This window comes from Lates calcarifer, linkage group LG12 (genome assembly GCF_001640805.2).
Source record: "Lates calcarifer isolate ASB-BC8 linkage group LG12, TLL_Latcal_v3, whole genome shotgun sequence".
Lineage (NCBI taxonomy): Eukaryota > Metazoa > Chordata > Actinopteri > Centropomidae > Lates > Lates calcarifer.
Genome location: NC_066844.1, coordinates 7203111 through 7220671, shown reverse-complemented (window position 1 = coordinate 7220671; position 17561 = coordinate 7203111). Strand labels below are relative to the sequence as shown.

General features: G+C 39.6%; 2 protein-coding genes across 2 annotated transcripts in view; both read left to right on the top strand.

Moving 5' to 3' along the window:
- LOC108873581 (neuron navigator 1-like) overlaps positions 1-3525 on the top strand; it is a 54547-nt gene extending 51022 nt beyond the window's left edge. The window contains 1 exon segment of the mRNA XM_051074308.1: positions 11-3525. Within this exon segment, the coding sequence (XP_050930265.1) occupies positions 11-94 (84 nt within the window). The 3' untranslated portion in view covers positions 95-3525.
- A 459-nt stretch (positions 3526-3984) lies between these two features.
- Positions 3985-13668, top strand: LOC108873606 (myosin-binding protein H-like). The gene is given in 14 exon segments (XM_051074575.1): positions 3985-4251; positions 5868-5936; positions 6157-6291; positions 7005-7172; positions 10129-10217; positions 10317-10512; positions 10595-10734; positions 10844-10894; positions 10896-11004; positions 11291-11427; positions 12143-12329; positions 12470-12523; positions 13182-13213; positions 13302-13668. Coding segments are annotated over 12 exon segments (1515 nt in total). The 5' UTR covers positions 3985-4049; the 3' UTR covers positions 12502-12523; positions 13182-13213; positions 13302-13668.
- The last annotated feature ends 3893 nt before the right edge of the window (positions 13669-17561 follow it).

The following is a 17561-nucleotide window of genomic DNA, read 5'->3' as shown; positions in this document are numbered from 1 at the left end:
TTTATTGTAGATGGCAATGCTTCTGAAACTTCAAGAGGCTGCCAATTACATTGAATCCCCAGACAAAGAAGACCCTAGCCTTCCTAAACTTTGAACACAAAGCTTACACTTTAACACTTAGCACTTCAAATTTTATTTTTCTGTCCACTGTACTGACGCAGTGCACATTCAGGAACAAGTTAAACCCTCAGAAATGGTTGTAGGGTGATTTCAACCTCCATTCCCACAGTAGGTTAAAAGTGTAACTGGGTTATTACAAATCATTTTAATACATACAGTATTTTCAGAAACTGTTCACAAGTATTGAATTAAAAACTATATTCTATTACTTTATGATATATTTGACTGGATGACATTCACTTGAGTTCAGGTCCCTTTACCAACATGTTAGCCCTCAGTACTCTTAGATCGGTGCTAATAGATCATTATGAAGCTCATGATCTCAGCACTTCAGGTGATTTCTTCACCAGCACACACAGTCCATCCTGTGTTGTGCTCAAGTGCATCATGGGATGTGGAGTCCTTGTCAACGGGAGCTACTCTCAATTCATGGTTACTCATTTTGGAAAAGAGTATGACAGCATGACAGATGCTACTGTTTAATGCAAAGTTCTTTGGTACATATCTACTGTATAAGTCCTTGAAGGCCAAATCTTATACATATGCAATCCTGAACTTTACAACCCGAGCAGGTGAAACAAATAAAATGCCTTAAGAACAAAGAGGTCAAAGTCAGCTCAACTTCAGCAGAGTATACTGGTGCTTTCATCAATATCATCCAGACTAGGATGGTCAGAAATCAGTTATTTCTTCAAGTCTCTACATTATTTATTTCAATTAATCATCTTTATTTTTCAGAAAACAAATTATATAACAATGCAGGATAAATTGTCAGTGTATGTTTTCACATATTTTTACATCTACTTTAATGGTTTATAAGTTAAAATTAAACTTGCTGTCATACTCTTTTTGCACACAACAAATAGTATTTATTAGTGATGGGAGTTCATCAATTTGCCGGTTTTTTTTCCCAAGCACTTAGTTTTACTAACTGCGTTATGTAAAACAAGCAGTGTCACCAGTGTTGCCATATATATCAGGTATTAGATACTTATTACACAGGGATAATATGACATAACAGACACCCTCTGACTAAACAGAATGAGCAAATGTTATTTGAATCCAATTCAGATTTCTTTGTCTATACAGTTTATCCAGGATAGAGAATGTTTGTTTCAAATCTCCTCCCCCATATTCTGAGTAGTTACTGTATATATTATGTACATACAATCAGGCTACATCGCAGTTATTTTATCTACATTAGTTGGTGCAAATATCTAATATACTGAACCAAATACTGTACTTTAATCATGCATATTGACTGTCAATTAAAGGGTTTAAGTTTAACTAAGAATGTATAGAAAACACTTATAAAACAACCATATAACAGTATACATTGTCTAGTAGGTGCTTTTAAAAGAAGCCTTATCACGAAGCTCCACTGCAAAACACTTTTAACAATGGCTGAGTAGAGTGACTTTAAAGCTACCTATGCCCATTTCATTTGCAACATGCTCTCATCAAACAGAGTTTTAAAAAAATCTCTCGTCACTCATGCTATTATCATCATTTAGGTACGTATGGTGCTCTTTAACAGTGTCCCAAACTGTTTTAGTGTTGAATAAAGGTTATGTAGATGTTCAGGGTAGGTTAGCAAAGGTTATGTGTCATAGATCAGTCAAAACACTAAAGAAATGTGAAATTGATCTGGATGATGTTTGCTTTTTTTATCATTATTATTTTTCTTTAGGACGTGTTGTTGACGAAGTGTTGAAGACATTATGTAGAGGCAGTGAAGTCATGTGAGACATTGTATGGTGTTATGCCCATGTAGATGTCGTACTGTATTCATATTTAAGAACATTTTGGGTACACGACACTGAAACAAGCGCATTAGGAAGAGAACTTGTTCCAAGGGAAGAGTAAAAAGCGGAAGATTAAAGCTGTTTATAAAATACTTTGTGTAGATTTTTGTAAAGAAGCCCTAATAGAGTAAAAGACAGATATGGTTGTGCAAGTGGTGTCCAATAATTCATCTGTTCATCCCAAACTGTGTCATTGTTTTGGTGCTCAGACTAAACTTAACACGTACGCAAACCCTGTAAATGAATGTCCGACCACTTTTATGACAGCTTGATAAGAAAGTTCAACATTTTGAATTGTGTCTGAGCTGCTCATTGCTTCACTGTTGCACTTTTTGCATAAGGCTGATAACAAAACTTGAAGCCGTAGCTCCTGATTGGTCACCTGTAAACAAAAAAAATGAATTAATTAAACGCATTACAGAGGAAAAGATGCCAAATGGCTGGTGAGTCTCACCCTGCCCGTACGCCGTTTGAGAATCATTTGTGCTATTGTAAATATTTCAGGTATTAGACAGTATTACTGACCCCACCCTGATCTGTTTCTGCAGGTTAACAAAAGCCATCAGCTCAAGCTTCTCATCTCATTCACTGGTTGTTGTGCCTGTTGCTCTGTAGTACTGTAGCTGTGATTTGTGTTTGCTTACTAGTGTTATCAGGACTATGCAGCAACTTCTACTGGTGTTGGCAATCAGCAAATGTCTGAACTTCACGAGCAAACGCGGTCTCTTTTCATCTGGTCTGTCTTTAAGTTTTTAACTTGGACCAAACTGCACCATAGTATAAAAGTGTAAGCTTGCTTGAGCAGGTGATACTGAGCCTTAAAGAGAGGAGGATTTGCTTCGGCGTTGCATTGAAAACAGGGTTCACAGATGTAGTTAAAAAAATTCAGCTTTGGAAGCTGTTTTGTGTGTTTTGTCCTTATGAATGGCAACAAAAGTAACGCAACTGGACTTGCAAATGGTCAAATGACCATAAACAAGATAAAGATGATTTAAAAATCAAATGATGAGCCTGTAATAGTCGGATGGAATCAGCTCTTCACAGTTTGCATAGTTGATTTTAAGCAGAATTAAACCAGATAGCAAGATAAATCTGATATCTTAGGCCAATACAGGTTGCTGAATAGTCATATTTTTGCAAAGCTTGTTGTGGACTAAACTAAGATTTAAAAAAAAATATGTTATGCAGTATCTAATGTCACTGATGTGCAAATGTTAAGGGTTTCTAAGTGTTGTAAATGCATGTAAACTTGCTGTGTGATGAGGAAAAAAAATGTTAACATTGATGTATTGTTTAGGAAAATCATTCTAGATAATGTTTTCCTTTTTAATACTCAGATATTTGATATTTCTTTTTTTTTCTAAAGAATCCTTTGTAAAACTTAATTTCTCTATTTTGTACAGGACATCATTGTAAAGATTGTAAATAGGTCAGCATTCTGGATGCGGCAACAATCATTGAGGAGGGAAAAAAAAGTCATCATTGAGAGAAAGGTATATTTCTTCAGAGTTGGGTCCAATACATGGATAAGGCATGCTTCTGAGGGCTTTCATCCACCTATCACTGTTTGTTGGAATCAATAAAATACATGTTATATTTATTCTGCAGCTTCTTGTGCGTCACTTTGACAGTGTTGACCCTTTTCATAGGAACTACAACACTCCTGTAGTAGAGCATTTGATTTAAATAATCATTAATCAAATCAATTTTATGTTGAATTTCCCAAATGTATAATAGTCAGTGCTTGATATAAACTTGAATGAAAAGGACCATGGGTAAAGTCTGTTCAAAATTCAGTAATGTTTGGGTAAAGCAGTATTAAAAGTGTGGTTTAAGTTAGTAGTTCACTGGTTTATTAATTTTTTCTGTTATCTTTGTGTATTTCTGTTTAACTATAAATTAGGGCCTAATTAATGATGTGCATTGAGTCTTGATGAGTGAGACCAGTAGACATGGTGGTCTGAGTCATACATGGTCCCCAGTATCTATTACATGCAATTCACTGGGGTGGGCGGTGCTTGAACCTGCTGTGCTCTATATAAGCCTGCCACCCCCGCAGGAATGATGGCATTGGATACAGTTTTACGGACTTAACCGACTTGGGAATTAGCTGCAACCTCCAACATGCCGTCCAAGCCTGCCCCAATCAAGAAGGCGGCTAAGAAAGAACCAGCCAAGAAGGAGGAGGAGAAGGCTCCAGAGCCGGCGCCCGAACCCGCTCCCGCAGAGCCCGCTCCTGCCGAGGCCGCTCCCGCCGAGGCCGAAGCTGCACCTGCCCCACCAGCTGAGGAGCCCAAACCCCCCACCCCTCCACCACCCGCAGATGGTAATGCCCCGAGCGCAGCGCCGTTGTGACCCACGAGTTACCGTTGGTCACACATGCGTTCAGTCCACCTTTATGTTCTTGTCTTGGTGGATAAACGTCGGATACGTTGTTTAACCTTTTCCTAATCCAGTGTAGTTGGTTCAGCTCATGGTAAGCACGCGGTATCCTTTACGCACAAGCTCTCGTGCGCGCTCAGTGTGAAGGTGGGTATGGAGCTGTAGCCATCCACGTCACGACGGAAACTGCATGATTACAGCAAAAACCGCCTGCCTGGACTATGCTAGCTTTTGACTACCTCGTTTTTAAAAGTCACTCAAAGTCACTGATGCGTTCTTCGCGCTTCAAGGACGCACTGCCTTTCTGCGGCAAAACTGTGACCTTAACGTCTAATGTCGTTGCTAATGTACGCTTTTATACCTCATTGAAAGCTCCATTTTAATGTCTCACAAGCAAACATTAACAAACCTCAATATCTAAATTTGCTGTTTGTTGTACTCACATTACAAACTGATGAAGCTGCAGCTCCTGTTGCTTCAAATCGGCCAACCACCGATGGCATTAGGAGTATGTGTCTTACCGAACTCACTCATTCCTGCTCATTTTAACCTTCCCTTTTTATTCTAATAGATTTAACCCCTTTTATAACATTTTTGAAAATGTCATAAAACATTTTCAAACTGTTATATAACTATTGATAAACTTTTAACTAATATCAGCTGCTGCACCTGCTGCTGAGGAAACGCCAGCTGCTGCAGCAACCCCTGCTGATGGTAAAAAAGACAAGCAGTGGATTAACAAAAAACTAAAACTCGAGCCTCCTACAGTAAAGCTAACTACACTAATATCTTATGCTAATATAACCTCTAATATCAGCTGCTGTACAAGCTGCTGCCACTGAGGCCCCCGCTGATGGTAACAAAAAGAGTGGAATAACAGACATCTTTTCACTACTATTAAATCTTGAACTGTTCACCTCCTACAGTAAGGCTAACAACACTAATATCTACTGCTAATTATTTCTAACCTCTAATATCAGCCACTGCTCCTGCTGCAGAGGAAACACCCACCGCCGCTGAAGCCCCTGTTGATGGTAAAACAGACACAACTGATCTTATAGTATTATTAGAATGTGAACCTTCAAACTCTTAGAGTAAAGCTAACAACACTAACTGACTCCTTTGTAACACCAAACAGTCTGTAGTCTCAACACAGTATTATACATTGTCATCTGTTAGAACATGTCCCATCTGCTTAATGCATTAATTATTAATATCTAACATTTAATAATAGCTGCTGCTGCTCCAGCCACAGAGGAAGCTGCTCCCGCTGCTGACTCCGAAGCACCTGCTGCTGATGGTAAACCAACCTGCAACAAACAGAACATGTTCCTGTTCTCTCCTCTCTCTGTAATAACTGTGAAGATTTCTGGTTCTGTCATTTGAGACAAATTGGATAAAAAGCCTCTGAGTAATGGCACTGTAAATCATCTGACCTCCCTGTAAAGGAGACAGAGAGCTGTGAAGTACATAGTTGGATTATATTTGATGCTGTAGCATCGCTCTGCTCATCACATGCTGCCAATAATAATAATAATGCAAATGCCTATTTAACATTAGCTGAAGCTGCTGAGGTGCCCGCACCAGAAGAGCCTAAAGCACCCACACCTCCACCACCTCCACCCAAAGGTAACCCTTTATTTAAAAAAGAAAACTTCACCTTAGTGTGATATGGTTCTCCTTTCATCGTTGTTCTCTTTTTATTACAGTGTTAAATAAAGAACTGCATCATCACCTCTTGTGACTCCAACTTTGGATTGATTTCAGTATTGCATCATTATTGTGCATTTCTGCCACCTGTCAGTGTAACTGAATTTTTTTTTTTTTTTTTCTTTTACGACATCTGCAGAGCCCACAAGTGCTCCTGTGGATCTGTTTGTTGAGGACAAGAATGACACTTCAGTCACCATCATTTGGAGCCAGCCAGAGAACATTGGAATCACTGGTCTGGATGGATACACGATTGAAGTTTGCAAGGATGGAAGTAAGTCCCGCTCTGCCCTGGACCAGGTGCACTGTAAACTGGTGTGTGCTGGGGTCAGGTTATTAATACACCATGACAAAAATGCCAGATGACCTTTGAATCATCTTTAAAGCCTCTATTTTGAGAGCTGATTTTAGGTTTTTACATCAAGTATCATTATGCAGTGTCGCTGGTTACTACAATGTTCCAATGCATTTTAAATATACTCAGGAACATGTTAAATTGCTGTTTTAATGTGGGTCAGCCATATCAGTTGCAGCTGTCCCCGAGGTGTCACTCGCAGAGTTATATCATGAGCTACCTAACTTCTCCCTACAAGGAAAGAGGCATTTCAGGAGCTGCTGTGGTCTCGCTGAAGGTCCTGCTTTTAGACTTACAGCCCTAAGCTAATATCAGCAGTAGTTCAATGTAGGCTTGATTTAGCAGGCAGGGAACGCTGTTTATCCACAGAACAGCAATTTTGTGTCTAATGCAAGAAATTTGTGTCAAACATAATCACTATTTTCATTACAAAGCTTCAAAGCAAGCAGCTCTTAGTGTCCTAATTCTCAGTTTCTTATAATCTGCACGGATCAGAAACTGGTCTTCTCATTCTGTCTGCAGTTTGCACATTTTGCACACTTTAATCACACTTCTTCATTCTTGTAAGATAAACAGCTTTGTGCACTCTGCCAGTCTTGTCTTAACTGTGTTTCCCCCCCCCCCCAATCAAGCTGAGGACTGGAAAGCAGTCAACGAGGATCTGCAGAAGTCCTGCCGCTACGTCATCAAGAACCAGACCACCGGCGACCGCCTGAAGATCCGCGTGGTGGCTGTGAACGCCGGAGGCCGCAGCCCCCCTGTTGCCCTCCCAGAGGCTGTCCTGGTGAAGGAGGTTGCTGGTAAGTTCGGAAAAGACAACAAGCGAGAGACATTTCAGCATAGAACATAATTTTATAGCAAGAATTTTTCAACAGAATAAATTAACTACTTTACCTCTTAATCGCAAAAAAAGAATCACAAATATGTCAAATTAGAATAATTTCACTGATCCCACACAGAGAAATTGAAGTGTAACAGCAGCAAAATGAGGGACTGGAACACATTCATCACCTAAAAATGTAACCTTTATACAGTGATAGAGAGAGAGCCATAAATTCAAAATAGAAAGGCATTTTAACATGCTTAATATGTGCACATATACAGCACTCACATAATGAATGCAGCAAGGTACTAAATATGATATAAAATTGTGTATTGATACACAAATAAGTGACAAATCAGGCTGTAAAAGTCATTATTTGGCCATTTTCTCTTAATTCTTTTAAATTTAGCACTGAAAATGTCGGCCTCAAGTCCCACATGACCAAAGTTATAATCAAATCCCAAACAGGTCTAGTTGTAATGGAAAATAAATATTCTGATTTGAAAAGGGTTTTGCTACAGACCAGCTGACAAGAGAAGAACTAAAAAACTAAACAACATATATAATAAACTGAGTTTCGAAGTGATTCTAATTAGCTTAATCCATCTGCTAAATAAAAACCATTTGACACACCATTTGGCTTAAATGTTATAGAGCCATTTATTATGGGAAAGGGGGGTTGTGAAATGTAGGAGTCAAACAGAAACAGCTCAGCAATGTTTTCTTCTCAGCTGTTCATGTCCTGTTGGCATGTACCTGCAGTGTTAATGGTATAAAACTGTGGTCTTCTCACTCGTTTCCACTTGGAGTTGAAACAGTGATCCACCCAAGCATGGTGTGATAATTAAGCTCTTGCTAAGTAGACGGTTTTACTGATGCTGTACACCTTACAGTGTTAATCATAGACAGTATATCTAAAGTGATTTGTGGTAAAATGTTGATCGGACCCCAAGGGCTTTAAAAGGAGGAGCTGCGCCACTTTGGCTCGCTCACAAATCATCGTTATGCGTAATGGAGAGTCAGACAGGGAACTTGATCCCTGTTGGGACTGGCATTATTTCAATAGTCACGTCCATGTTCAACGCTATGTGCGCCATAGCAGGGGGCTCCACATATAGACAGAGCTCATGAATAGTTTCCGACAAAATGACCGCAAAGCTTTGAAAAAAAAAAATAAATAGCTGGGATGTCCCTGCTATTAACACAGATTTTTCTGCGGAGCGTTTGGCATTGCATTGTGATCCCTGCCAGGATTCATGCTGAGGGGAGTGTCAGGCTCCTTTTACACAAAATCGATGGTGACAAGCAGGTGGGGGCTGCAGGGAGTGAAGGGGGTTGGATGGTAAATTCCAACGAGTCTCTTAGTAGAGAGGGGGTGGTGGTCGTGGTGGGTGGTGTCGGGGGTGGTGGATATGGATCCAGCTTCTCAGGTGACACCTAAATCTCATGACACTTCCAGAGATTCACTGTTTATTTTGAAACATGCCACAGACTTTACAGGTACAACGTTCATTAAGCTCTGGTGCTGTCCCCGTGAACTGACAAGACACTTAACATGCACTTGTGTATTCTCATATGCAGAGGCACTTTATTATCACATTTTCTTTAACACCAAATAATTTATGTTCCAGTTTATGCTTACAAATCAGTAAGTAAGTAGTTTGTGTGTAGCAGTTTAATTTATCTGTGATTTTAATGCGTTCTGATGTGAGAGGGAGTAACTCAACCTCCAAATCATGCGTCATGAGGAGAGCTGATATACTACAGTACGTCTGCTTTATTTAGAGACCTGACAAATGTTGCTCTGCTGGACTCAGCAGGTGGTGCTTCTCACCAAATCACTTTTACAAATGAGCCTCGCCAAGATACTTCAGAGGCTTAGGTATCATTTCAAACGTCACAGTGGCTAACTATCCTTACCATTTTCTTTTTATGATTTATGGGTTATTTTGGGCTTTTTACAAGCTAATAGTCAGTGGAGGGAGGTAGAGGTGGGGGGCTGTGGGGTGGGGGTGGGGTGGCTGTGAAATGCAACAAGGATTAAGGATGATTTTACTGTTACATGGAACATACAAATGCTAACTAAGCCACTGGGACTGGTCGCTGCCTGTGATATTGTAATAATAATACCCATGATTAATCACATATTTGCTGATTTAAACCAGTTAATTTTCTAATTTGTTTGTCAGATTTAACACTTTATTCATCCTCGTTAAGAAAATTGCATGTTGCAGGCTGCACACAGGACAAAACACTCTCACAGTAATGTAGGAAACAAAACAAAAATTACACATAAAACACAATGGAAGAATTGTGAGTTTTAGTAGATAATAAGCACAGTAAATAAATAAATAATAAACACACAAGTGTTTAAAACAGTATAAAAATATATAATTATATACTTCCAATATATATTAAAAAAGACAACCCCCCCACACATATATCTACTTATCTGCATACACACACATTAACTACCTTGCTTTGCATAAATTCCTGTCCTCCAATATTAGATACTACTCATTTTCTTTACCTTCAATACGATCTATACAAATCATTGAAATAAAAGGCCTGTAACACTGACCAGGCAGATACATAGCAGAGGGGATAATGGGACTAAGACTGACAGTTGCTTTTACAACCAGTTGAAACACCCTGATGGCACCAGAGAAAATTCCCTGACTCAGACGGACTTAGAGCAGCTCAGTATGCTCATCGATTTCCTAAATGATTTGTTGGTCACAAAAGGATCTGATAACCTTTGGTTTCACTCCAAAGATTTTTGAACAGATCCCAAAAAGCCTGCTCAGGCTGTTTCGGTCTTTCACTGACAAGCTGTGAAAGCAGGAGATAAAAGAACTTTTTTCTGAATAAATGATGTGCAAATGCTGACTAACTATAATGATTGATGTTTCTGTCGGTGTTTTTCTCTCTAGACCGTCCCAAGGTCCGTCTGCCTCGTTTCCTCAGGCAGAGATACGTCGCTAACGTTGGAGCCAAGATCAACCTAACCATCCCTTTCACAGTAAGCTGAAGACGACTGCATCTTCTTGTGCATGCATGATGAATAAACCTCCTTAAAACTCCTTAAAACGTACTTGTCTGACCCCCCCCCCCCGAAAAGGGTAAACCCAAACCTGTGGTCACCTGGACAAAGAATGGACAGCCCCTGGACACAAAGAGGGTGAACATCCGCAGTACCGAGAGAGACAGCATCCTGTTCATCCGTTCATCCGAGAGAGAGGACTCTGGAGTGTACGAGATGTGCGTGAAGGTGGAGGACTTCGAGGACAGGGCCTCGCTCACCCTTCAAATTGTTGGTGAGCAAAATGTTTAGTCATTACTGGATGACATTTAAAACTTTACTATTCGATGCTATAGTCAGTGCGTTTTTGTTCACAGAGCTGCCAGGGCCTCCTGCCAGTGTAAAGATTGTGGATACCTGGGGCTTCAACGTTGCTCTGGAGTGGACCCCACCCACCGACAACGGAAACACAGAAATCACAGGTTACACAGTGCAGAAGGCCGACAAAAAGACTGGAGTAAGTATTGTATTGTGATAAGTGTTGATTATTGATAGGACGATCCAAATCAAATACTCAGCACTCTCTCGACTTATTCATTATATCTTCGTTCTGTGTGTGTTTGCAGGACTGGTTCACTGTGTTGGAACATTACCATAGACTGAATGCCACCATCTCCTGACCTCATCATGGGCAACACCTACAAGTTCAGAGTGTTCTCTGAAAACAAGTGTGGAATGAGCGAGAGCGCTGCCATTACAAAGGGGGAGGCCAAGATCATGAAGACAGGTACCTCCGTCTTTTATTACTCCTCAGCTAACAGTGTCCGCTTTCAGAATGTGATATGTGGTTGAAAGCTCGGAAAGCTAGTTAGTGGTTGATCATTAAAAATAAATAAAACATATTTCTGAGAGGAAAGTTCTAAACTTTTCAAAAAATCCCTCATAAAGTATCAAAATGTTATTCATCTGAACTAATTAGCTAAACAAAACCTAAACACCTATTGATTTACAGAATATCATCTAAGCTGTATAGTTGCAGTTGTAGTCAACTGTGTTTCTCTTCCACTCTGCAGGAATTGACTACAAGCCTCCTGACTACAAGGAGCACGACTTTTCCGAGGCTCCCAAGTTCACCACCTCTCTGAGTGACAGAGCCACTACTGTCGGCTACAGCACCAAGCTACTCTGCTCTGTCAGGGGATACCCAAAGGTACAGAAACAAGCAAAATATTAGATTATGTATTACACTGATTGCTCTGCAAGTTTTAACCCAGTAACCACCAAAGTTGCTCCTGCAGATTGTTATAACTTTCTGAAACTGCAACAAAAGATTAGCCGTGACTGCCTGTCAGCAACTTAGTAATCATCCTAAGGTGTAAATGGGATGTATTCAAAGTTTTTAACAAACACCTTTCCTCCATTTCTGTCAGTGTGTGGGTTTTTTTTCTGTGCTGGCAATGTTGAATATTCCCCTGCCCCTGTTAGCCTGCTGTCTGAGCCTCTCACCTCCACCTTGGGCTCATAATCCCACCAGGTCGCCTGCAGGACGGTAGCATAGATGGTCTTGATGAGAAGGCTAGAACTGGTATTCTTCTCTTTTGAAGCATGGGAGGAGGTGAAGAGCCCATAAGGGGGGCAGGTCAGAAGGGAAGCAGGGTCACATGTGTAACATTCCCTGTGCGGCTCCAGGAGGTCCTCATAATGTCAGTGCCGTTAAAACTCCCAAACCAGGTGTGCACTGTGTATCCACTTCAATCAACAGAGCTTTTCTCGCCAAGTGGCACAAACATAAATAGAAACAATACTTCTGCTTATTTATTTATGAGTTGTTATAATGTAATTATTGTAGTCTGGGAGTAAAGTGTGTAACAACCACAGTTTAATCATACTGTAATGTAAAAAAAAATAAATCTGTTTTTCTACAGCCCAAGGTTGAATGGATGAAGAACCAGATGATTATTGGAGACGACCCCAAGTACAGGCAGATCTGCGTCCAGGGTATCTGCTCTCTGGAGATCCGTAAGCCTGGTAACTTTGATGGTGGTGTGTACTCCTGCAGAGCCAAGAACGATCACGGAGAAGCAACTGTCAGCTGCAAACTGGAGGTCAAACGTAAGTGAAGATGTAAAAAAAATCTATATCAAGAGCTTTAGTCTGTTTATGGGTGTAAACATTCTATTTAAGATGTAGCATTTGCTTTACCAATAATTTCCACCCTCTGAAAACCAATAACTTTTCTTTCTGTTAAACAGAGCCAGCAGTTGCAGATGCAGACAAGAAATAGGTCAACATTCTCATAATCACAGGTCAGAATATATTTGCTTGCTGAATACTTGATTTTTGCACATGGAGCGTGTGATTATGAATCAAAAACTGATTAAAAAAACAACTTTAACCTATAAAATATACTTGCGTTGCTCCAACCATGGTCACAAAAGTTCAAGAATTAACCAGAATGTATTGGATAGGTTGGTCTATATGAGTCCTGAGGTGACATCTGTCTCCATGACTTACTTTCCATACATGGAGGGCACTAAACTTGGAAAAGGTGGCCTCTGCCACTGAAAGAGTCCAAGAGGTAGCACCCATAAATTAAATGTGTAATGACTCCTCAAGTACTTGGTTAGGAGACTTAATCACATTTCCTTGACTCAGCAGCAGCAGCAGCAGCAGACTGCTTTAGGGCACTTAGATACAGCATTTTATTTGCAGGTTAATTAACCATTTAAACATTTTGGAACTTTAATTTGTGTAATCTTGCAGCTTTCTAAAAAATGAATTACTGGATTATGTTTATTTCTATATATAGATATTGAAAAAAATACAGAAACACGGTTTGTTTGCTTAGTTTTGATTTTGTTCTCTCATGTGGTTCTGAATTGCTGCCATTTCTGCGACCACAGTTCTGACTCTTTCTTAACACCTGTTGCTGTTACTTGTTCATCTGTTGCAATCCCAAATTAGGAGCAGAAGGAATGAGGCCTTTGCAGCATAAGGTGCGTGACACTTTTAGCATTTCTAAAACTGTCTTCCACAACAACAGATAAAGAGTTAGAAGTATAAATCATTTCTTTATCTCTACAGGAAGGTGCTGGATTCCTTGAAGAACATGTATATATGGCTGGTGACCACACTACAAAAAGACTTGTTGGCTGTGACCGCTTGCCAAGTGTTACCCTATGTTATGATGAACAATTGTTGTCGCTTGATGCCTTTATCTTTCTCTACATTATTAAGTCCATATCCATGTCCACAATCAGCTTTTTCCCAAACGATACTGTCTATGGTAACTTATTAACCACATGTTCAAATACTGTACCTCCCTAGTTGATCATCTTGTTAGTCTAACTAGGTGTACGCCAAGAATATCACAGCATGAATTTACTGTTCCTCATAGGAGATCTACATGAAACATCTACATGTTTATATCAATAAATAATTTAATTTCTGGTTTTGTTTTTTCAATACAGTGTCTTCTGTAAATTTAACTTTCCAGCAGAGGTATTGTAAAGGCATAATCACTAACTCAGTAGGGTAGAGTAGTAGTAGAGTAGGGTAATCAGTGAGGCAGGAATAGTTATACATGTAATCTCCTTCAGTTTATATGTGAATTCATTTTGATTTATTTCCTGATACTTTCCAATATGTTTTTCTAGGAAAATCTATGTAAGGAAAACCTCCTTTGGCTAGTGCAGAACAAGCACACAATATAACATTAATAAAGACTAAAGTGTCCAATAGTAAGTGAGTGACAAAATATTTACTTGTGTTTAAACTGAGCTTTTCTTTAAAGGGAATTCCTATTTTCCCTTTATTTTGTACCAAATTACAAAGATCTTTTCAAAATAAAAGTTTGTCAAGAATTTAAATAAATTAAAAAAACACTGCTAAAACACTCTTTTATAAACTCTTTTTTTTAGATAGGGCTGACAGGCCTGAAAGCTACTGTATCTGCAGATTGATTTAATTACTTTATACCTCAGTTTCACTCAGCTACTGAATGTGTGCAGCCCTTTTGGCAGCAGACCAGTGAGAATCTGGAGACAGCAGCACTATTCATTTGGCTCACTCAGACCCAAGAGTACATCAGAGTATGCCAGGACTTCCATAATAATAATACCAGTCTATAATACTGATCTTGTAGCTATTAGGTCTTGGAGTTACTGGCATAGTGATATGGGGCAGGATGCCAGAGATATCCAGGTTACAGAGACACATGGGTTCACACAGAGGCTGACAAAATTAGCTTCAGTGCTCCATCTCGCTCAGGTTATTTTAGGAAGTGGTTCAACTGGCAAAAAGTGCTTTTATGTTACCGTAGGAAACTGGACGAGGGAAATGGAAATCAGACATGAAAATGGAAAAAATGCAAATAGGTAGGGGGATAATGTCATTGTTTAAATTCAGAAGAATTAAAAACACCAATGTCCCCCTGCCCCTCTCTGAGTGAATTAACCAGATTCATGGGACAGATTTTGTACAAGAACAATGTCTCCCAGAAGTAGACACCCTCACTATCACTGTGTAGAAACAGAGTGTGTTTAATGTTTTATGCACATTGAGTAACCCAGCTCTGTAGTTTGAGGTACAAAAAGAGAGAGAGAGAGATAGCGGCGTACTCTTTGAATGTGGCATCCTCTAGTGTTACAATTAAGCAATAACATCTGCAGGCTCTCTGGATGGGTTTGTAGAAAGAGCCATGTAGCACGGAAACTGGGTTCATAAATTGCTGCCTTAAAATCCCAAAAATGAAGACATAAACCTAAAAGATCAAGACAGATGAACACAGTTAACTGCCTATTTGATTTACAATCCTTTAAATAGTTATACTGGATATACTGTACCTGTCTCTGCCATTTTTAGCTATTTGCACAATTTGCATAGTGCAGCTTTAACCCGTGGGCTAGGAGCCATAATGGGTCTCAGGCCTACTTCTGGTTGGTCCCTGGATACTGACATGCTGCAATAGGGTCATGGAGCGAGAGACATCCTGTCTAATTTAGATCCTGCACAGAAAAGGTTTCAAACCACCAATGAAAACCATGATAAAATCACTCATGTATAGTGTGTGTGTGTATATTACACACACACACACACACACACACGCACGTGTATATATATATATATGTAATCTGCATCATATGTTTGAATCCTATAATCCTATAATTCTATTCAATTCCTTACAGTAACCTTGGATGTCCTTGAATATTTGTGATGTGATATGATGCTATGCAATGCAATGTGACTATACTAATGTTACTACCTAGGCAGATTGGTGAAATAGGCATTAATTTTCAACATTAATGAGTCTGGAATTTTCTGCTTGCTGATGTTTAGGTGCGAGTTTGTGTTTGCTCTCACTGTATATTTTGATTCATTGCTTTATGTGGGTAGATAACTGTCCAACATGAGAATAACATTTTGGCCAAGATGTCAAATCTTTTTAAGTAGCTATAATCAACATTTTTACAATAACAATATATACAATTACAAGTGTAAAACAGTGAGACAGTGTGAAAGGAGCTGCTTGTGGTGAAGAACCTCAATGGACTCTGCAGCTCCCCTCAGCTCTGTGGAGCTTTAAAGCAAGTTTCAGCTCATTGTTTAGCTGTCCAATCCATAAATTTACTGTTTTGGTTTGATCTCATGGCTCTCATAATGTTGTTTTCTGCACCAGCAGGCAGCTGTTTTGGACAAAGAAAAAGCTCTAGAAACCCCCTTTACACGTCCAGTCAGCACCAAACGACACACACACTTGTAGTGTAGTTTAGCATTTAGCATCTAAAGAGCCAGATATTTCCCTCTCAGGAGCTGGTTGGGACCAAATACAGAGCTAAAACAGAGTGAATTGGACCTACATTTACCAGGTGGCCAGAGACTTGACTCCAAATGGTTAAAAGATTATAATATATCAGTACTGTGTTAGAACGTATTTCAGCTGTCCCCAAGTGGACAGATAATCAGTTATTGTGGAATTCAGCTTTTTAGCCATGCATTAGAATGATATTTTTGGTTTTAAGTGAAATGTCTCTGTGACTCAATTACCATGAAATTTGGTACATATACCTGCTTGCTGGACCACGTTAGCGATCCTATGACCTTTCCTACTGTGCCACATTCAAATAGTGGTTTCACCTATCCAGTGAACTATCTCAGCATCTGCTTGTTTCCCAGAGGATGAAGCCTAATGACTTAGGTGATCCTCTCACTTTTTCCTCTGGTGCCACCGTCAGGTTTACATTTGTGTTTTTGAGAGAAATATCTCACTACTACTACTACTACTATATTTGGTGCATATGTTCACATTCCCCTTCAGGATGTAACCACTTTGGTTATCCCTTGAATGTTTGACCAGTACCACTGTCAGAGCAAAATTTTAATATGTTGATTTATGACCAAATACCTGTAAACTAACTGCAGTCCTTAGACAGTACTTGGCAAATGTTAGCATGCTAATATGCAAGGCTAAGATGGTGAATGTGGTAAACATTGCCTGCTAAACATCAGAATATTAGCACTGCCATTGTGAGCATTCACAAATAATCTCAAAGCTGTTTTCTTGTTGCTTGTCTTATTTCACTATTCCATCTTCATTTTATGTTCGAAGCTCATTAGACTCCCTGGTTCACCTTTATGAAACCAGACCTACACGGCTGCTTCAGGCACATACTCCAACTCCAATCCCCACACAGGGTTACCTCTGTGCCTCTGTTTCATCTATTATGATTTATTGCTATAAAGTCCAGCGCAAAGCAATCACAAAATATCCTCTGGCTGAATAATTGGATCCTATCGAAACTTTTTTTTTCTCAGTGACTCCCCCCCTTGAGATAGAACAGAAGCAAATAAGCACAGCGGGATAGAAAGTTCATAAAAAGGCAGGACGCTTCAGTGATGCAGCATCTCTGACTCATCTGGTGGTGTTGCTCTAATCGTTGGTAATGCACTGAGCACTGCCTGGTCGCCACTATGTCAAGGGTAAAGCCAAAGGCAATGAAATGGTGTGTCCTTCTTGAAGGGAGCCTGGCTGCTATTTGCTGCAGAAGTTTTGGCAACGTTCCCAGAAGGTTTAATAAGTGTAATGGTGAAACTGGCACTCACACCACTGCCCTGTCGTTGCTTTTCATTAACAAATGTTGCACAGCTAAATCACTTGGATAGACTGTCTGAACACACTTTTCATTTGCCTCAGACTCAGGGCAGTTAAGATGGTACAAGGAGGCAATATTGTTTAAGGCATTCTTTCTCATGTTTTTTTTTTGTTTTGTTTTGTTTTGTTTTTTTTACCATTTGGTGCTGCTTTAAGAGTGTGTGGACCACATAATGTCCATGAGATCTCCCTAG